Raw genomic sequence first — 21,720 nt, 5'->3', positions numbered from 1 at the left:
TGTCCTCGATCTTTCGGGTAAACCCCAGAACTCTCTAAATGTGCCTAGACATAGGTTTCCCAGGGTGTGTGTATGTGTGTTTTCTTTATTCTTCTTCCTTTCCTTTCTCCCTGCCCCTGACTCCATTGAACTCTTTTTTGCCCCTTAGCAGAAGCAGGAGAGCAGATCCTTGTGAGGACAGGGAGACAAGGAGCTGCCTTGGGTACCTGGGGAGTCCTGCATACCGGGGCTGCCCCCCACCCCCACCCCCCAAGAGCTGCCCTGGCCAATGGAAAGAGCACTGTTCTAGGAGCACAGAGGCTTGATTCTGTCACCGACTTGGCAGTAACAGCTGCAGCTATGATAAAGGTTAACACTTAGTGAGTCCTTTCTGTGGGCAGAGCATCTCACGTGGATTATCTCTTTTACGTTATCTTGAGGTCCACCTGCCCTGTTTTAAAGTGAACGCTGACAGTCACATGTTGGTGGCATCACCATGATTCTCGTCCAGGTTTGTCTGCTCCAAGAGCTCCTCCTCTTAATTACTCTGCCCCTGTTTTCTCCCTTCCTGGATAGCTCCTTGACCTTGCTGTGCCTCCAATTCTTTTCTATTGCATGGAGCATTTGGATGTAGTGGTTATAATCTACTACTAAATACAGAGTAGTATTCCTTAATAATGGTGCTCTGTTGCTGGTAAAATTTGGCTTTTGGGGCGCCCAGGTGGTGCCGAGGCTGTCTGCTTCAGAGAGGCAGCTGAGATGACCAGCTGGAAAGGCAGTTCCATTAAAGTAGCATAAATGATTTTCAAGCTAGAAATTCTCTTTTTTTTTAAAAAAATATTTTATTTATTTATTTGACATACAGAGATCACAAGTAGGCAGAGAGGCAGGCAGAGAGAGAGGGGGAGGCAGGCTCCCTACTGAGCAGAGAGCCCGATGTGGGGCTCGATCCCAGGACCCTGGGATCATGACCTGAGCCGAAGGCAGAGGCTTTAACCCACTGAGCCACCGAGGCGCCCTAGAAATTCTTTTTCAAATCTACAGAGCTAGGACCAAGTAGAAAAGGGAAAGGAGTTTGGAACTACTGCTGGAAGCTTGCCCCAGGTTAGGGACAGGGGTAACTACTGGGTTCAAGGTGTCCCTAGAACAAAGCAAATAGCCAGCTTGATTTTACTCAGTATCAATCACAAGGAAGTCTTACTCTATGGAGAACCTGAGCTTGCGTGCTTTTGGGCAGTGGTGCATTTAAGCAAGGTCAATGTTGTAGTTTAAGAGTTTGGCTGGTAAGAATAATGATTGATGGCTGTCCGCCATTGTTGGTGGGGGCCAGGGGACATTGTGTGGCAAGTACCCTTTATCTGCATTTCCTGATGGAATCTTTAAAAAAAAAAAAAAAGATTTTGTTTTAGAGAGACTGTGAGAAAGGGAACACAAGCTGGGGGTGGTGGGAGAGGGAGAACAGGCTTCCCACGAAGCAGGGAGCCCGACCTGGGTCTTGATCCCAGGACCTGAGCTGAAGGCAGATGCTTAAGGACTGGGCCACCCAGGTGCCCCTACTGACGGAATCCTCTCAACAGCTCTGTGAGGCAGATAGCATTTTGTGGGTTGAGCAGATACAGGTTTTGATCAGGGTCAGCCATAATCACTGGCAGAGTTGAGCTTTGATTTCCGAGCTGCAGCTTTTAACCATGCCGATGGACCACAGCACTGCTTTAGGGCATCTTTGGCGAGGCTGAGGCCAAGGGCATCATGACTGCCTGAATCTCGGTGGCAGGGCTCTCTGGGAGAGGGCAGTGGGTAGGACGCTCTTCCTGAACACCGGGCATGGACAGTGCGTTCTCTTTCCAGTAGCTGGTGGCAAAACTTGCTCCTCCAGGATCACTGTGGTGACTTCAGAGCTCAGGCCCCATGTGTTGGTGGGCTTTCCCTCAGTTCTCTGATGGGAGGTGTACTCGGCAGTCTAGCCTAGTGCTAGAGGTGTGTTTCTCAAGACAGACATTGTGTGATGTTGGATGAGTTACTTTGTGCCTCAGTTTCCCTGTCTTTAAACAGGGTTGTGGTGAGGATATATGAGTTTAAAGTCCATAAAATGCTTATTAGCGTAGTGCCAGACATGATATCAAGTATTCAGTAATTGATAACTGCCATTATTAGCTGTTAGCCATCAGCTATCAAGCCCAGGGAGACTTTCAGCTTTAAAACACTTGATGGCTCAGTGGGTTAAGCCGCTGCCTTCTGCTCAGGTCATGATCTCGCTTCCTGGGATCGAGTCCCGCATCGGGCTCTCTGCTCAGCGGGGAGCCTGCTTCCTCCTCTCTCTCTCTCTGCCTGCCTCTCTGCCTACTTGTGATCTCTCTCTGTCAAATAAATAAATAAAATCTTTAAAAAAAAAAAAACAAAAAACACTTGAAGTGCTGTCAGCCTGGGGCACTGGGCTTGTGTGAGACTGAGCCTGGGAAGGCGCTGGGGGCACAGCTGTTTTCCTGGGGAAAGAGGTAGGCACAAAAGGGAGGCCATTGAATAATCAGGGGGCTGTAGTCACCACCAGTTCTGAAAATATTTTCTTCTGGCTTGAGATCATCACTTCCCTCAAACACTCACCCAGCGTGGGGGCCTTTCACAGATAGGGACCAGAATGGAAGAAGGAGATCTGACCTTCTGGTACTTGCTGATTGATCATCTGTTCAAATTGATTTTCCCCTCCTTTTTCTCATCTGCTGGGCATGTTAAAAGCCTTCAGGTTCTGCTGTGTCAGGTCATCAGAGATGCTCTTATGTGGAGGGCCGTCTGGGTAAATGGGATTAGGGCCTCTTTGGGAGGCCCATCTGTTCTGTCCCTACCTGAAGGCCTTGGCGCCGGGATTTGGAGGAAGCTGGTACAATGAAGCATCTGTCCTGTGGGGGTGGAGGCAAGTGGCCTGGGGTAGGTGGGTCAGATAGAGGCCAGGAAATCCTCTTACCCTGCCAGGTACCTGGGCCTCCCTCCCCAGCAGGAGCTGAGCAGCAAACCCTGGTGAGTCAGCGAGCCTGGGAATTAGAATTGCCAGTCTGCGAGCATGTGGGGTTTGTGTAAGTTTGGGCCTTTTGTTTCTTTTAGCACTGTAGTCTTTAGAAACACAAATCTGGAAACCAGACCTTCCACATGGTATAGTCCTTTTTGTTTTGAGATACTTCAGCTCGAACAGTTGCTTTCCTTGTATGCTGGTCTTCCAAGAATTAACCCCTTGCCTTTTAAATTTTAATAGGCTGTGGTTAAGGTTTATTCCCTATACTGTTAAAGCATAAAAAGACAAGAAAACATACTTGGATCTGTCTTTCCACACCAAAAAACCCTTTCAGGTTTCAGTGGTTTTTGTGTGTGTGTTTCTTTTTTTTTTTTTTTTAAAGTCTAAGTGAAATTGCAGATCTTTAGAGGGCATGTATGGGCATGTCTCTCTGTCATTCCTTCTCTTTGAGGGTGAAGAATAGGACACACCCTGATAACCATGAGTTTCCAATAAGTTATAAGAATGATTTTGGTTGTCATTTTAAACTGCTTCACTCAGAATTTACCCATAGGATTCCTTTTGAAGATAACCCCAAATTTATCCAGGCACCATTTGGAGGAAATGAAAGCTCTTTAGATAAAGTTGAAAGGTCCAGCCTCTATAAAAAGCATCCTCTGCCCCACTGCCTGTCTCCTAAAGGCTTTGAATTTGGATCATGAAGGGCCATGAATGCTTCTTCCTAGAGCTGGAGAGGCATGGGGCTGAACCTTGATTTTGGTGCCCGTTAACCTACTGTACTTCTGGCTCCTGGTCTAAAGTTCATTAACATTGTGAGTTTGGCCACTGCAGGTAGACTTTTCCTACTAAGTTGTCGCTGGATCTTCTCGCGAATGGTTGAAGTTAAGAGTAGTCCTGGGGCACCTGGGTGGCTCAGTGGGTTAAGCGACTGCCTTGGGCTCAGGTCATGATCTCGGGGTCCTGGGATCGAGCCCTGCATCATGCTCTCTGCTCAGCAGAGAGCCTGCTTCCCCCACTCTGCCTGCCTCTCTGCTTACTTGTGATCTCTGTCAGATAAATAAATAAAATCTTTAAAAAAAAAAAAGAGTCCTGAGAAGACAGAGTTAGCAGAGAAATCACCTCACCCCTGGCCAGGAAATCTCTAGCAATTCTTTTAGAAATACTTTTAAATAGCATAGTTAATAAATAAACCACCATGATGAGTTTGTAATATATCAGTGCAGATTTCTCTTTTTTTATCTAGCAATTATTCTACCATTTAGAGACATTTGGATAAATCAGCCCTTCTTTTAATGTGGAGACACTCCTTGGAGGACTGAGTTTGCAGCCTTGTAGGACCTTGCTGTTTAGTGTGGCTTGGCTTGTACTCTTCATGCAGTCTCCCAGAGGACCTGGTAGGGGGAGAACAAGAAACTGGAGGACCGGGAACTGTGGCTGGTGTTTGGCTCCTGTGGGTGGGCAGAGGAAGGTTGGAGAAAGGGCATTTCACCTACCATGTGGAAGAGCCCGAGAAAGGAATCTGAAGAGATCAGAGACAAATTTTAGTTTGCTGTTTGGCTAGGACACTGCTTGTAGTCCTGACTCTACAAATCCTTTACCTCATCTTTGGGCCCTTTTCTCCCTACTCATCCTACTTAAAAAGAAAATCGGAGAGTTTTGACATGAGAGACTAGAAGATGAACTTTTTATTTACACCTTCTGGCTTAACCCAGGACCAAATAGCTTTCTTCTGGCAAGTTGGCAAGACAGATTTCCTCTGGAATATTTCTGGCAAAACCGTAGTCTTCCTTGATGCATTCTGCACATGAATCAACCTCTTTGTAGCCTATGTTACCTTAAGAATTTTAGGGATTTTCTTATTGGTTCTCCATACATATCCTAGCCCTGCATTTCCAATGTGAAGGTATGGAGCTTGCAGGGGGGTGGGGGGGATGGCGATGAACTCTGGGTCTCTCCCCTGGTTCAGGCTTGGCTCACAGACATATAATGGTGCCCCAGGCTGCAGTCCCCGCAGGGGAAGGGAATGGAGTTTGCGAATGCCCGTCTCCCTGTCCAGTGGTAACTGCTTTGTACTTTTTTTTCTAGGTTGGCTGGCTCCTCTGGCTGATGGCATGTTGAGGCACATGGGCCAGTGGCAGCGAGGGCATCTGATCCAGAGGGGGCCACTCTAGGGGCCAGGCCATCAGCACCATGGGCCAGTGTGTCACCAAGTGCAAGAATCCCTCATCCACCCTGGGCAGCAAGAACGGAGACCGTGACCCTGGCAGCAAGTCACACAGCAGGCGGAGCGCAGGCCACCGCGAGGAACAGCCACCAGCCTGTGGCAAGCCAGGTGGGGATATCCTTGTCAATGGGACCAAGAAGGCAGAGGCTGCCACCGAGCCCTGCCAGTTGCCAACGTCCTCTGGAGATGCTGGGAGGGAGCCCAAGTCCAATGCCGAGGAGTCTTCCCTGCAGAGGCTGGAAGAATTGTTCAGGCGCTACAAGGACGAGCGGGAGGATGCAATTTTGGAGGAAGGCATGGAGCGCTTTTGCAATGACTTATGTGTTGACCCCACGGAATTTCGAGTGCTGCTCTTGGCTTGGAAGTTCCAGGCTGCTACCATGTGCAAATTCACCAGGTTAGTCACAAAAACTTCATGTCACCAGGTGAGCCGAGGAGGACAAGTGCACTTTTGGGCAGTGGGGCCCAGCTGGGGGAGAACGGGGTTGGCTGCTTAGGCTTTGGGGTAAGTCGTTCTTTTTTTGACCCGTTTCTCTAAAGCTGGTGCAGCCCCAGAGGAACAGGCAAGGACCATCTTTGCCTGAGGTTAAGGAGTAGCCCATGTGATGCCCTGGGCCCCCGCACTGCTGCCCAGCCCCACTGCCCTTTTGGGACCTTTAATCTTTCTTCCACTGTTTGGCTTGTTCATTCCCTCACTCCCTCACCCACTGGATATTTACTGTACACCTCTCGTGTGCCAGGTATTGTGAATGCCGGGCTGGGGAGCGCCTTTGGGGAGCCGCCTCCATCAGTGCACCGGGCTCCTTGCCCCTTCTGGCTCTGGACACATGGCCCTCGGCCGGCGTCTGTGTCAGCAAGGACAGTTGGCCTCGGAGAGCACAGTAGTTGTGCACATTCCTGTGGTCACGCGTCCCTGTAGAGGTGGTTTGTGGGGAGGGAGTGGCAAGGTCACCCAACGTATGATTTGCAGAGCACTGGGTTATAAATAAGAATTGACTTTGAGCCCTGCCCCCCAAGGTAGGTTGCCCGGCAGACTTCGGATGCCTTGTGTCTTCAGCTGAAACAGCAGTCTCTGAGATGATCATCAGTGAGGGACCAGGTTGTAACCTGAAAGTATTATGTAGATGTTAAAAATACATACGCAGTTTTCGTTTTTTAATAACAGAACTTTGATCTCTGGAGCAGAGTTAGGCAGGTTTATCCAGAATCTTTGGCTCTGAAGATCTCTCTTGGCAGTCACCAAAAACATTCCAAAAACAAGCAACCATAGAGAATCAAAAGGAAAGCAGGAAGACTCCCCGCCTGGGAGGGGAGTCTGCAGCTTAATCACTGTTGCAGAATAGGAGATAGGGCATGGAGCAGCGGACTGGAGTTTCGCTTTGAAAGGATGAATAAGTGAATGAACCAAACACCATCAGCTGCCTACCATGTGCCAGACACTGTTAGAAGCAGTTGACACATATTTTTAGTCCTCACCAAAACCCTATGAAGTAAGGTGGTATTCTCACCATTTGACGGATGAAGAAATAGGACTAATTAGTGGAGGAGTTGGAATTCAAAGCCGGGTCATCCAGCCTCAAAGCCATGCTCTTACTTTGCTATCTTGCTTCTCAGCAGATGATGTTGTTTATAAATATTAATTGTGCCCCCTCCTTCCTGTTGCAGGAAGGAGTTTTTTGATGGCTGCAAAGCAATAAGTGCAGACAGCATTGATGGGATCTGTGCACGGTTCCCTAGCCTCTTAACGGAAGCCAAACAAGAGGATAAATTTAAGGATCTCTACCGGTTTACATTTCAGTTTGGTCTGGACTCTGAAGAAGGGCAGCGGTCACTGCATCGGGAAATAGCCATTGCCCTGTGGAAACTAGTCTTTACCCAGAACAATCCTCCAGTATTGGACCAGTGGCTAAACTTTCTAACTGAGAACCCCTCGGGGATCAAGGGCATCTCCCGGGACACCTGGAACATGTTCCTTAACTTCACTCAGGTGATTGGTCCTGACCTCAGCAACTACAGTGAAGACGAGGCGTGGCCAAGTCTCTTCGATACCTTTGTGGAGTGGGAAATGGAGCGAAGGAAAAGAGAAGGGGAAGGGAGAGGTGCACTCAGCTCAGGGCCCGAGGGCTTGTGTCCCGGGGAGCAGACTTAGTGGCTCTATCCCAGGAGCAGCAGCAGCAGCAAGGATCTGCCTGCTGCCCTGCAGCCAACCGAGGAATTGGACCTTTCTGGAAATTACTGAAGATCCAGATATTTTCTACTTTACACCTTTCTCTGCCTTGTATCTGAAAGGGCTCTAAAATGCTGTATCATGTTTTAGGCACTTTCTTCACTTTTTGGTTATTTTGGTTATTTCTTTTGGGGGGCTTCCCCAAAATATTTGAACCTGGCTACATGTTGTGTATTTTTTTTTTTTTTTTTTTGAAGCCTTCAGATAGAATAAGCCTGCCATTTCTTGCACAAATTAGATTTCTTTGTGGGGGAGGGTATAGAGCAGGGAGGGGGGAATGGGACGGTTAGGTTGAATTAACATTACAAGATGATACAGTGCCAGATCTCAGTTTTGCATATTCTGTTTTTCAGGGCAGGTCTGTACTGTGTGTAGTGCTGTTTACATGGTTGAATTTAGGTTGTAATAATTATTTTAAAAGATTTACACAGAATTGAATAGCAGTGTTAACTGTTAACCATATTGCATTAATTCCCAGGCGATTTAAAGCTCTTGGAGAGCCAAGGCCAGCCAAGAGCATTTGTAGTCTGGTGACAACCCCCTTTTAAGCTAATTTATCCAAAACCCTTATTTTCTTCACTTCTTGCTCATTCCTTCTTTGACCTATTGCATTTCATGTTGAGTTTATCCATCAACATGCTGCACCTGTCAGTCAAGTGAGCAGTTTTGGTTTTTTTTTTGTTTTTTTTTTAGAACACATAGTACTGAGAACCACTTAAGCATTGAATGCAGAGAAAGCAGTGCTACCTCAGTTTTGCTGGAAGTAGACTTTGATAGTTTTCTTTTTTCGATGAATTTTCTGTATTTTCATGTTGTAAGTGAAAATACCTTTTTTTTTTTTTTTTTTAATTTGCCTTGGAGCCAAAGTTTCTGTTCCTGGTGGTCGGAAAACTGTGCCTGCCGGCCAGCTGACTTGAAGGAAAACTGTGGTATGGAGCTCTGCTTGAATTTTTTTTTTTTTTTTTTTAAGTTTTTTTGAGTATCATCAGCTTACTTGTCTGGCAAGTGCAGATGCCTGGGGCTGGCCTGAACTCTGCCAAACAAATATAGAAGTGTATTTAATAGTTAAACGTGTGCCCTTTCCCTTCTTGCTGCACCCACGTTGTCACTTAACCCCCAGGAGTTATTTATTATCTTCTTTGTTAATGTCAGGCTCATTTGGGGTAATGTGATGACTGTTTAGGTTTACATGACCCTTCTCTCCTTCCCCTACCCCCAAATATGTATATATACATATATAAGATATGTATATATTTTACCTATATAAAATATATATATACACATATATGTATCTATATTCCTTTGTTTCTTTGCCTGCTAAAACTGGCCATAAAAGAGGGAGCTGCCTTCAATATATAACGCATAAGAAGAGTGCCAGGGAACATCATAAATGGAGGTTTTTAAATCTGAATTTGGACCATCCTCACTAAAGAGAGGATGAATTTTCTCAGCCTTTTCCTCACAAGAGGGAGGCCCAGTTCCCCAGATTCCTCCACATGCTTGCTCCATAAGGCCAGCTTTGGCCAAACTGCCACACAGGAGCTGACTCTGGTCCTACCTGGTTTCAGTAGAGGGTCCTCTTGTTATTTTTCCATTAAAAAAACATGTCCTCAAAAAACTGTACTGGAAGGGTGGGTGGCAGGAACTTGTACAGTTCAGCTCCCAACACTTGGGAACAGATTGAAAAGGGAATCTTTTAAATAAAAACTTACAAAATATTTATACTTTTGAGGTAATGAGAGTTTGTCTATTAAACATTTGGAGTTTCTTCCCTAACTGCTTCCATCTGCCTCCTAGGTATATGTTTCTCAGCCTGGGCAGGAATTGCTTATTTTGAATTCCTTTATTAGGAACCTTATGGCTCTAGGCTCCCATCTTTCCAAAGACGATTACTTAGGGAGTTTCTGCAGTCGATGTTTTTCCAAGATTGACATTGACATAGGAAATGGTTGGTTTGATTTCTTTTTCTTTTTTTTTGAAGATCCTAAACCTGGCAGTTGCCCCTTCTAGAGGGACAGAAGGGAAACTTTTAAAATCAGCCACAGCAAGTTAGCAGTACTGCTGGAAAGCTGAAGAGGGTCTCAGTCCAGATATCTGGCTTTGTTCTAGCCTGACTCAAGTTCCTTATATAGAGTTTCGTTTCTTTTCCTTTTTTTTTTTTTTTTTTTAAGATTTTATTTATTTGACACAGAGAGATCACAAGTAGGCAGAGAACCAGGCAGAGAGAGAGAGGGGAAGCAGGCTCCCTGCTGAGCAGAGAGCCCGATTCGGGGCTCGATCCCAGGACCCTGAGATCATGACCTGAGCCGAAGGCAGAGGCTTAACCCACTGAGCCACCCAGGTGCCCCATAAATAGAGTTTCTAGGGGCCCCAGCAGGTTCTGTGGGCTCAACTGTAGTCAGGGTCCCCAGACTGAAGTCTTAAAGATACTATACTGCCTTCTCATCTAGCCAGTCCTGCAACCCCCCGTTTTTCTTGTAGACTGGGTAGAGGTTGAAAAAGGAAAAAGGCAGGCTGCATCTAGCCAGGTTAAGGCTCTCTTCTTAGATTACAAGGGTATATGGAGAGAAGTGCACAAAAGGGCTTGGCACCAAGAGTCCTGAGGACTCTGGAGGAACTGGATTCCTTCCCCGGCCTACAAGGTGGCATTCCATGCATTAGGTGTGCTAGAGTGGGTGGATTTGGTTAACTGTTCAGCCTCCCCATCCCCCACAAAAAGAGCCATTAAATTATTTTTGGTTATATTTTAATGATCTGTCTGTTACAGAAATGCAGTTGAGAAACCGGAAGAGGGAGCAGTTAGGGAAGGACTTACAGGTTCTCTCCAGGTTGGCATTCCTGATGCAGTGATTTCCAAGCTTCTGTAGTGGCTGTGGGCCAATGTCTGACAGGAAAAGCAGTTTTTTTTTCAAAGGGATTGAAGGTGGGGTTTGTGTAGGGTTTTGTAGTCACACTATCGAGAAATGAAAGGTCCCTATTCCTTTTAACCTAGAAATAGGTTTGCTGTTTAATGAGTGAGCCGTAATTGTGCAGAAGATGCCAGATGCATGCCCCTCAGGTAAGCCAGCGCGCTCTTCACTTTAACAGTGTAACTTCAGGGTGGTGTGAAGAGGGGCAGGATGTGGACGCCATTTTGAAAATAGCAAATTACCTGAAGGTGACTACAAGAAATTGAATATGGATTGGGAAATCCTTGGTTTTTGGCAAATGGCTTTGAGTTTGGTGTTTTAGGGATTAGAAAGCTGTATGAGATGAAGTGTTGCTTCATTGAAATGCTTTTCCCCCATTCCTGCCATATTTGAATTTATCATTAACCCGACCCCTGTAATGACACTTTGCTATGCTTTAGCTGGATGCCTCAATAGTTTCCCTTATCTGTGCCAGTTGTGGTCCAAGTTGTGCCAGTTGGGTCCAAGACCCCCTATCTAGTCTTCTGGTAAGAAAAACTAGAGCTGGGTAAAGATCCAGATTTAACCCAAGCCCAGAGGCCCAAAGTAATCCGACTGGAAATTTCATGTACAAGGCAGTGTTTTCAATATTAAACTTCCCTAAGGAAGGCACAAACTAGCCTTCTTGGAAAGGAAGAAGGGATTAAGCCACAGAGTATTTATTAGTTCATCGTTGATACAGTTCTGATCTCCCAGAGACTCGTGCCAAAATTCAGTCCTCAGTGCTGGAACCTGCAGGGTGTGGAACTCCATAGTTCATGTGATGGCCTCAAATGCTAAACTATGCCAAACTGCATTAAACAACGGTGGGAAGTTACAGGGATAAGGACTTGGGTCTAAAAGTTGGAAAACCAAAACATCTATATTTAGGACTGATTTGCCACATTTAAAGAGAAGTCTTGAGTGTAGGGAAGCCCAATTATACCATTACAAAGGCTGGAGAGAAGCTGCTGCTAGGTTTGTTTTAGCTGCCTACTTTGCTGTTTTTCTTGCCTCTCTTAATGTTTGCTTAGTGATACTTGAACATCTTGGTAACTGACAAAGGTCTTCCCTTGGAGGGACTTGAAAAATACTGGTAACTGACAAAGGTCTTCCTTTGCTGGGACTCTAGCAGTAACTTGTTTAAGCAGCTGAAAGGACTATTAAAGTTATTAACATGTGTTAATTGGGTCTCATTTGAGGACCTATCTTATTGATCCTCCTCCTCCATAATCTGTTGCTGAATCCTAGAGTGGGTTCCCACCTACCCCCTTTCAAAAGAGTTTATTATTTCTATGGTTAGCTGTAATTATAGCATACATCCAGTTTAACCTGGACTGGGGGCTGGGTTTTAATGAGGATCTGGAGGTGTTTTTCCTTATTGAGAGTTATGCTTGAGCAGTGGTTGCAGAAGCCAAGATGATTCAAATAGCTTTGAGTAACCATCAAGTTCTGCTTCTGATTCAGGTGCTGGGGCCTCACATCCTCCCTACTCCTCTTGGAAACTAAGCCTGCTTTCATAGATCCCTTCTTCCACCACCTACCTTCCCTTTTTACTATTTACTATGACATACTCTTGGATATTGCCAAAGGAAGCCATTCAGCAGATGCTATGTCTCTCCCCACCCCCACCCCCTTTTATTCCTGGATAAGTGTCTTCCCTCTGACTCTGGTCCTCAGCCCTGAGTCTGTAATTAATTGTTCTTACCTGTTGCACTAATGAATGATTCTAGGTTTCCAAGGTGGGGGGGGGACTTGGATGAATTGGTCCTACAGATACCCTGCCTTAACTGAGGTGATGAGTCTGCTACTCATGTGACCCTCCACCTTTGTGGATTGCTCTTGGTTTGTGACCAGTGTGTCTGTTTCTTGAGGATGTACAAACTTGTCGACAAAGGTCAATACTTTGTTTGTATTCTCTGCACTGTTGCACTCTCCAAATGGCCCCTTGAATATTTTTATTAACTTGTTACACACACTTCTTTGTCTACATTTTTCTTTTGATGTTTTTTTTATTTGGAAGGTTACCTGCTGTTGGATTTAATAAATTTGTTTACTTGACTATTGACAATTCTGAGAGAAAAATACCCCCACAAAAAACCAGACCAGTGACTTTATTCTGGGGCGAGATTTACCCATCGGGAGCCTCTTCCAACACGATATTGGATAGCAGTTCCTTTGCTTTGGAAAATAATCCAGATGGTACAGGATCCTCAGACTTCAAACATGGATGTTGACTTCCCACTTACCAGCTTAATGGCCTTTGGGGTCCTGATACTCGTAGGCAAAAAGCAAATGAGTCCTCAGAGGGCCACTACCTAAATAGTCTTATGGTAGCAACTGATGTGGATTCCCATGAGGAACAAAAAGTGAATTTGAGCACTGTGCTAATGGATGGCTCCTACATCTATCAGGCTGGCAGTGATTAAGGCAAAGGAGACAAGCTGAAACTGTCAAGTGCCACTGCTGTGTGACCTTTGGCAAGTTAGTGAAATTCCAAGTTTCCTTATAGTCATCTGTAAAATCAAGAGAATTCCATCAGAGGGTTAGGATTTAAGTCTTTAAAAAGCACCTAAATCACGTAAGTTTAAGGTTTCCTAAAGGATACCAGGTGAGTAATGCAAGGAATCCAGAGAGGAAGAGATGGGGGTTGGCATGGTAACAGGACCTTTCAGGTCACTGCCCCTCCTGGGGGCTGAATTTCTCTCTGTGCCAAATTGGGGGTGGAGTTGGGGGATGGGGGTTGCTTCGACTAACATGGTCCCTGATGGCTCTATTTGGCTCTTACATCCTAGAAGTCTGATTATGGTAGACCAGTTATGACCCTTAGCTTCCTTTCATTGTATTTTCTGTCTTGTTATTGTTTATATTCAGGAAAGCTATTGGCCAGCCATCTTACTCACTTCTTTGATGGAGGCCCTAATGACCTTCCCAAAGATTTCCAGCCTCATGTTGGTACCTCCTAAAAATAAGTAAGTACAGTGGTGGGACTAGATGTGCTTTTATTTTTCCTTTCAGTTGGAAAGGATTTGGGAGTCATGACTACATACTATAGCTAGGGAGAAGGTTAAAAAAGGTTTCCTCAATGAACTGGATTTTTTTTTCCTTTTCTCATTACCAGGGTTAGCATCAGATGGAGGCTGGAAGGAAATGGGGTGGGGGTGGAGGGAGGTTACTTTTTTTCCCTCACTTAAAAGGTCTGTCTCCAAAACAGGTACTTGCTCCCCAGTTGGCTCTTGGGCTTGTGTCTTCTGGTCTAGGGCCTTTCTGACTTGAGCCCAGCCAGGGCATTAACAAATAGAGTTTTGGCGAATTAGAAAGTGAAAGATACTGATTTGGGTGCTTATATAGAGCCTGGAGCTATTCAAGGTGTTGATATGGTGTTGTACAGATTATATATGGCTAAAATCCAATCTCTGATTAGATGAGGGGCAAGTAATGTCTTCACATAAGAAATGAACTTAACTGCATGTAGAATGGACTTTTTCTAGCAAAAAAGGTTTAAGAAGGTAGTCCTGAGGGTCCACAGAAGTACAGAAGAGTTATCTCAGTACTGGCATCTTCTTTTTCCTCAAATTCAGTTGCCAAAAGCGCATGGCTGGGTTGGCTCTGGAAGTCCCATTTTAGCTCTGGGTTGTGACCTAGTTAGTCTTGGGGAAGCAGAGGTAAGAGCCAGCCTAACCTTTCCATTTCCTCTCCTTTGTTGTGACTTTTTCAGGAGGCCCTGTCTTACGAAAGCCATGACACTCTTCTCTGGGCTTAATGTTCTTCCTATGTAATGTTCCAACCTTGATTCTCTTGCCTTAGGGGTGCTGAAAAAGTCCTAGTGGAATATGGCAGCAATGCAATCAAGAGCAAGGCATCTGACTAGTGTTTTATAATCCATGCTGATGGAGATTCTCCATGGCCCTGTGTTTTATGTGGGGTGGTGCTGCCGAACTTGCTAGTATATTAAAATAAAGAGCTACAAAATGGTATGGTACCTAGTGTAAGACAAGACAGAAGAAAACACTCAGGCTCTTGTATACATGGACTTACATAGTAAAGGACAAATTCTCCTTGACTGGGTAAGTATAGATAAACAGGTAAAAATATAAATACTTGGGGGAGAAGTTGCTGTATGCCAAAATGAATTCGAGGAGGTATAAAGGTGTAAGTGTAAAAATTACATTATTTAAAAAAAAAAACATAGGGGTGCCTGGGTGGCTTGCTCAGTTAAGCATGCCACTTGATCTTAGCTCAGGTCTCCTTCGCATAGTTCTGAGTTCAAGCCCCTAGCTGGGCTCCATGCTGGGCACACAGCCTACTTAAAAAACAAGCCCCCCGCCCCACCCCTACCCTGCAAAACCATATATATTTGCCAGTGGCTATTAAATTGATCTTGGGATCAGTCAAGACTTTCTAAGTATAAGAGCAAATAGAAGAAATCACGACTTCTAAAACTACCTTAAAATAAAAAACTAGAAAACATATTTGCAGTAATCAACAGATGGACACTATACTTAATCCATAAGGAAATCTTAAAGAGGGGCACCTGGGTGGCTCAGTGGGTTGAGGCCTCTGCCTTCGGCTCAGGTCATGATCCCAGGGTCCTGGGATCGAGCCCCGAGTCGGGCTCTCTGCTCAGCGGAGAGCCTGCTTCCTTTCCTCTCTCTCTCTGCCTGCCTCTCTGCCTAGTTGTGATCTCTGTCTGTCAAATAAATAAATAAATAAATAAAATATTTAAAAAAAAAAAAAAAAAAAGGAAATCTTAAAGAAAAACAGTTGGCCAAAAAGCTTCTGAAAAAAATAGATGCCAATCTATAGGACATTCAAATAAATAGAAATTTTTAAAAACTTTCCATTACATAAATAGATTTAACTTAACAAATTAGCAAAGATTTGGAACATGTCCATGCTAGTTAACACAGTAAAAACTTCTGTGAAGTTAGAATAACCTTAAGTGTTCATAGAACTCTTTAGCTCAATTTCACTTCTAGGAATTTTTCCTTAACAAATATTTATCAAAGATGTCTGTGCAAGGATATAATTGGGGGCAACTTCACTGTCAACAACAGGGGACTATTTTAGAAATTATGGCATACAACATGTTGGAATATTATGCAGCTATTAAAAACTGCTTTTGAATGATGTAAAAAGTATGAAAGAAGACTGAAATAGTGGCAGTTGTTGACCCTGAGTGGTAGCATTAGAAGCAATTTTACCTTTTCTGGGTTTTTTTTTTTTTTAATTTATTTATTTGATAGAGAGCGATCACAAGTAGGCAGAGAGGCAGGCAGAGAGAGAGGGGGAAGCAGGCTCCCCGCTGAGCAGAGAGCCTGATGTGGGGCTCGATCCCAGGACCCTGAGATCATGACCTGAGCTGAAGGCAGAGGCTTAAACCACTGAGCCACCCAGGCGCCCCATACCTTTTCTGGGTTTTTAAAGTTTCCATTAATTGGTTTTCTTTATAATAGGGAAGAAGTTATTTACAAAAGGGGGGGGAAAGGAAATGAAAACAAACATGGCTGAGTGACCTAAACCATTCCATTATGGGCAAGGAGGTCAGAAAACTGGAGTAATATGTTCAAAGTTTCAATGAGGAGTTGTGCAAAAACCCTTGGGAATTGCTTTTCTCCCCCAAATGAGAAGCTGCTTCTCTAGCAGCTGCCTTGGCTGCCTAGAAGGGTGTGGGAGGAAAAATGCACAAACGCACTTATGAATGGAATGTGTATTTTGCAAGAGGCCAAGTTGGCAGCTTTGGCTTCCAAAAGGTGGGAGCATCAGCTGAAAGAACAGTGTGTGCAGGCTGAGGCCTCAGAGACCTTATGGTTGGGCCCATTTCTGTAGAGTTCTGGACTTGGGGGCCCATTGGGAAACTTGCCATCTAAGAGAAGGAAATGGCCTTGGCTCTTCCCTAGGAGTAAAGGTGTTCTTGGCACATGGAGCCTAAATTTGTTGTGTGATCCTGCACTTGGAAGATGCTCCTCAGTAAATGTCACTTACTGAACACTTAATGTGGGTTTTTCCCTAATTTAATCATCGTAACAACCTCATGGAGTAGGTACTAATGTCCCCATTTTATAAGTGAGGTAACAGGCTCAGAGAGGGAAAGGCACATAGCCCACTATTCTGTCATTTTCCCACAAGCTGGATCATTGAATTTTCACAGTAATCCTTAAAAAGATACTTTTTTCTCATTTTATAAGCTGTGAAAATATACTCAGATGAGAGTAAGTGGCTTACCCAGAAGCAGAGCTGAAGTCCCAGCCCATATTCAAAGGCAGATCTTATTTTGTCTCCGGACTGGAGTCTCAAGAAGTAAACAGCAGCTAAGCTCTTAGAGCGTTGGAGCTCAGCTGGGGGTAGGAAAAGAATCCAGCAACAATGTCAGTTTCAAGATAATGTCAGGGCCTTCACTGTATGTATACCTGGGCAACTTTCCACTTTACAAGGGAGCTTCAAGTTGCAGTGTCTTGATCCTAAATCAAGCTCTTCAGTTCTGGCTCCTGGTTCCCAGCTTTTATATCTAGGGCTGTCTCCTATAGAAGTTAAATGATTAAACACTGCCTCAAATGCCCAATCTTAAAAAATTAATTTTAAGTATTCTAGTTATAAAAGCAATATATGGTGATTTAAAACCAAAACAGCCAAAAACAATTTGGTAACACCTAATTTTCCAGCCCTACCACATTTGACAGACAGCCTTCCAGGTTTTGTTCCAAGCCTATGCATATCTTTCTACTATTCTATAACCCTCTATATTTCCTACAACATATACTGGGAATGCATAGTCACATCTTCACAATGCTATGAGGTATGTACCATTACTGTTCCAACCACAGAAATCTTACAAGTTCACACAGTATGCAGGAAAGCTAGGATTCAGCATCTGTCTGTATCCAGAGGTCAACTGCCACTTCTTGCAGATCTCTTTTTACTAGAAATTTTATTTATATGCACATAATTTTTTAAAAATGGCCAACAAGAATTTGGTTGTGCTCACCCTGTGGTATCTCCTCTATGTATGTTTGTGTGCAGCTGTACTATAGTATGTTACTACAGAAGTGGAAGTGCTGGATCCCAATGTATGGAGTAATTTACAAGGGTTTTTTGGTATACATACTGTATCTGGATTAGTTCATCTTTTCCAGAGGGCAGATAAATATCTCTGTTTTGGAGTTGTGTGTACCTGTACCCATATCCTTCCCAACACAGAATGTTAATATTTTGAGAGCTGATAAAAAAGCAGAGCAGTAGCTTTCAATTTCGAAGCTTTCAGTTCTAGGGGGGAGATCTGATAGGGTGGAGGCACCTACTGGTGAAAGGTGACATTGCAGTCTCACTTAAGGGAAGGAGGCACTCCTACAAATGGAACCGAGGGTGCTTCCAGTGTTGGTAAAAAGCAGTCTTCCACTCTCCTGTGTCTGTGGAGCTGCCAGATTTTCATTTCAGCCTTTCTCCCTTCAATTTTATAACAGCTGTTAATGAGAAAAATTTGCCTTACAGAAATTTGCTTCATAAATAACCTGATAATGGCTGGTTTTTCTCCACAGCAAAGTCCCTCCTTCTTAGTTTCCTTACCTACATATACCATTTAATAGGAGTGTTACCATGGAATGAGCACATACTACAGATGTGTAAGTCCACGGACACAAAGAAAGCACAAACTGGTTTTCTTCTCACCCTGTCTTAAGATGAGAATGCTCAAATTTTAGGCATTTATTGAAAATTTGTACATGCCATATAAATGGACCAAACTTCTTAAGTGGTACACCATTTCCACAAAAGCTGTGTGCTGGGTAGCGAGGCTGCAGCCTGACCACATTCTCTGCCACTGCCCGTAAGGGCTAATGGCACATGGAAAATGATGGGCAGACTCATGAACACATGTTTGGCATGGTGCTTTCTTCTTCATCTTTTATTCCCATCAGTCCTAGGCCAGAGAATGATCCGTGAGTGCTGCAAACAAATGGGTGAAGATAGGTCACTAATCCACAGGGTTTAAAAGAATGGTTACAAACTCATAGGTAAGAGGTAAGTTTTTTGGGGTATGTGTAGGGGGTGGGGCACAGGCAGGTAAGGCAGTTGAACGAAAGCTGCCTACTGAAAATGGCTCAATGGAAAGAACACTGACAAGTCCTAGAGTCCTGGAATCAAGTCAGCTCTGCCAATTAACAGATGGGAGGCATATCTCAATCTAGGGTGAATGACCTCAAAGTGGGCTTTCATTTTTTCAACTAAAAAACTATTAAATACGTAAGTTACTATCTCATGGGGTTTTTGTGAGGACTATCTAATAATAGCTAAAATACACAGATCATTTCTTTATGCTTTCTTCATATATCATACAGATCATTCACCAGGTACCAGGCTTTATTTTATAAAGTACTTTATGTGCATTCTCATTTAATCCTTCAAAACAGCTTATGTACCTAAACTAGGTACTGATGCAGGTCTAATTGTTCTGTCCACTTTTTAAAAAGAATCAAGCTCTTGATTGTTAAACAAGCTGAGTGACAGAACCAGGTAATAAAGGCAATCTACCATCAAGAGTTCTTCTAAGTCATGTATGTTGTAAAACACTTGGTCCAGGGGCTGGAATGCAGACATCATCCAGTACATGTTCATCCACCCACTCATTCCAGAATTGCCTATCTTTATGCTTTAGGATTTAACAGGAATTTTTCTTTTAAAGAAAAGATTTTACAGTTGAAAGGGTTTGGAACTCACTGCTTTATTCCAAATCTCTTATTTTACCCAAGGGAAATTGAGACCCACAGAGGGAAAGTGGCTTGGCCAGTTGTCAGAGAAGGTATGTGATAGCGCTGGGACTGGCAGAAGGCAGGACCATGCTCCTGAAATGTGGGAAGGGTCATAATCTGGTCTGGGCCTTGCCCTCGACCTTCTTTGACTGTTTTTACTCAAGTGGGGGATTAGGCAGCTGCTTTTTGTCCTGCAGAGGCTGTAGGATCTAAGCTTAAAACTGGGATGAACTATCTCCCTGAGGGGCTAATAAGTATTATTAATTAATTAGTTAATTAATTAAATGGAAGAGCATATGTATATGTAAAATGGATATATAATACCCAAGAATAAAGAGAGGATTCCTTACGTCCTCATTTATGTGCTGGAATGTCAACAAAAAGGCCTTTCTCTCAGCTGAAGTCTAGAGGCCAGAATCCTGAAGGGACAACCCTTTAGTCCTTACCTCTTGGTTCCTGGCAGCAAGATGAGGCAGAGTGTGCCTGGGCCCAGGCTGTGGTAGAGCTTTCCTATCTTCCGGCCCCAGCGCCAGGCTGCTATCTTTGGGTGGTCCATCTTCAGAGCCTAGGATCAAAGGCAGAAGTTGACACTCAGCTGGAGTATCCTCACCTCACCTTTGGAGAGGCTGCAACTTTCTTCAACTTCTAGGACATTGAGGTCCCAGAAAAGGCTCTGTATAAATTCTCTATCTGAAGCTAAAGCCCATATTTCAGGGTTCCCTTTCCACCCTACTATCGCCAGGCCTTCGGTCAGTTTAGGAGTACAACTGTTGTTCTTTCCTGCATTATGGATTGGGTCTTCCAGGGCCCTGACACAGAGGAACCACGTCACTAATGGCCCCTGCCATTAAGTATCTTTGTGACCTGGGCAAATCCCTCAACTAGTTCTGGCATCTATTTCTCACCTATTAAGTGTGGGAGATGAGACGAGAACAGGGTTTCCCAAACTTCAGCCATTCACCTTCTACCTTTACCCTTTTACTTGTGTATCCTAATATTTTTCTTTATATTTTCTGCCTTCATCTCACTAAGATAGATTTGTGAAGTCATCGGTTCAATGTGACTGTTACACAAGTGTTAGAACAAGATCTTAGCATAAAGTAGGGGGAAAGGTCCATCTATGACCACTAAAAATCATCTTGTTTATGTACTATACTTTGGGAAACCCTAGATTAGTAAAGACTTGCCCAGCTCTTTAAACTCCTATGTTAGCCCCTCAAAGTCCCTTGGAGAGCCATCTGGAGGATTAAAAGCCTAACTGTAGCAGATATGGAGTGGGCAAAAGCATGAGCTCTTAGAGAAAGAAAAATGTGTCCAAAGGCTGGGAAGCTAGAGAGTGAAATAAAACTAGTGCCAGGGGAGGGGCAAAAAAGATTCAAAGGCTTAAGTGTCACTTGAGCTGGACTCTCCTAACTTCCATAAACACGAGAAGGCCAACCAATGCCAAGAGCTAGCAAACCAAGACCGCTACCTCTGACCCCAGGATACACTCACTCACTCACCTGTAAGGCCTGCTGCTCAGAGGGGGGAGGTATGACACGAACCCCTGGGGGCCTTCTTGATTCAGGAGGCAAGCCCCTGAGCCAAGCATGGAGATGCCTGGGGGTTAGGGCATGCCGGCCTTTCAGCTTCCAGTCCTTGCCTTTGAGAATGTCGAGGGCCCTCTGGGCACTGCCAAAAGTTTTGAATTCTGAAAGCAAGAATAGTCCTGTTATTAAGGGCCACAAAACCTGGTCACCATCCAGGGCCAAGGGAGGACAGAATCAGCTGTTAATGTGATCTAGCATCCCAGGTGGGGCTATTTAGTGAACATTTCCCTTCTCTGACCTCATGTTCTCACCATCCCTAATCTTCTTCCCCAAGGTCACATTCCATAGCATAGACTTACTCAGGAAACAGTATCTTTTTTGCTTTCCACTTTTAAGGTCTTTAGGCAGGATGACTGCTTCCAAGCCAAGGAAGAGGTTGGACTGTTGCAGTAAGTGTTCTTTGAAGGTTTCGCTCACTCCAGACAGGTATATTGTACCTCGGTTCTCAGAATCTTGTTCTAGCTCATTCACAAGAGTGTTAGAATCAAGGGTGAGCTCTGTCACAGGCCTCTGCACCTAACCAAGAAAGATGGCATTAGTGATACAAAGTCACCACTTGGGTGCCTTGGTGGCACAGTTCATTAAGCCTCTAACTCTTGGTTTTGGCTCGGGTCATGATTTTAGGGTAGTGAGATCAGAGCCCTGCACTGGGCTCTACACTCAACGTGGAGTCCGCTTGGGACTCTTACCCTCACCCTCTGCCCCTCCTCCCTGCCTGCTCTCTCAACTAGTAAGTCTTAAGAAAAGTCACCATTTCAAACTTTAGGCCTATTATATACTAGCAAGAAACTTAATTCTGTAGTTTATCTATATAAGGAGGCATGATAAATGCCTCAGAGGGCTACAGTAGAGACTTAATACATAAATACAAATGTTTTTTGTGTAAACATGCTCTCTCCCTTTCCTCCCTGCACAAACACCCTGCAATGGAAATAAGTTCCCTGACTTCTACCCCAATGAAACTGTTGATCTGCATAAGAAACTTCAAAACACCATCTGATCCCTTTGAAAGCTAAAGGAAAGGGC

General features: G+C 44.4%; 2 protein-coding genes across 4 annotated transcripts in view; one reads left to right on the top strand and one right to left on the bottom strand.

Annotated features, from left to right (window-relative positions):
• DCUN1D3 (defective in cullin neddylation 1 domain containing 3) overlaps positions 1-9,158 on the top strand; it is a 37,503-nt gene extending 28,345 nt beyond the window's left edge. For both annotated transcript variants that reach the window (XM_044233903.1, XM_044233902.1), the window contains exons 2-3: positions 5,069-5,604; positions 6,873-9,158. In XM_044233903.1, coding sequence (XP_044089838.1) covers positions 5,174-5,604; positions 6,873-7,356 — 915 coding nt within the window. In that variant the 5' untranslated portion in view covers positions 5,069-5,173 and the 3' untranslated portion in view covers positions 7,357-9,158. The remainder of the gene's footprint in view (positions 1-5,068; positions 5,605-6,872) is intronic.
• An 8,853-nt stretch (positions 9,159-18,011) lies between these two features.
• Positions 18,012-21,720, bottom strand: part of REXO5 (RNA exonuclease 5) — a 33,832-nt gene continuing 30,123 nt past the window's right edge. For both annotated transcript variants that reach the window (XM_044234226.1, XM_044234225.1), the window contains exons 17-20: positions 20,994-21,210; positions 20,608-20,795; positions 19,552-19,670; positions 18,012-18,302 (exon numbers count right to left, since the gene is read on the bottom strand). In XM_044234226.1, the coding sequence (XP_044090161.1) occupies positions 18,221-18,302; positions 19,552-19,670; positions 20,608-20,795; positions 20,994-21,210 (606 nt within the window). In that variant the 3' untranslated portion in view covers positions 18,012-18,220. The remainder of the gene's footprint in view (positions 18,303-19,551; positions 19,671-20,607; positions 20,796-20,993; positions 21,211-21,720) is intronic.

This window comes from Neovison vison, chromosome 14, assembly GCF_020171115.1.
Source record: "Neovison vison isolate M4711 chromosome 14, ASM_NN_V1, whole genome shotgun sequence".
Taxonomy (NCBI): domain Eukaryota; kingdom Metazoa; phylum Chordata; class Mammalia; order Carnivora; family Mustelidae; genus Neogale; species Neogale vison.
The sequence above is the reverse complement of the archived record's forward strand: the minus strand, read 5'-3'. Positions and strand labels throughout refer to the sequence as shown.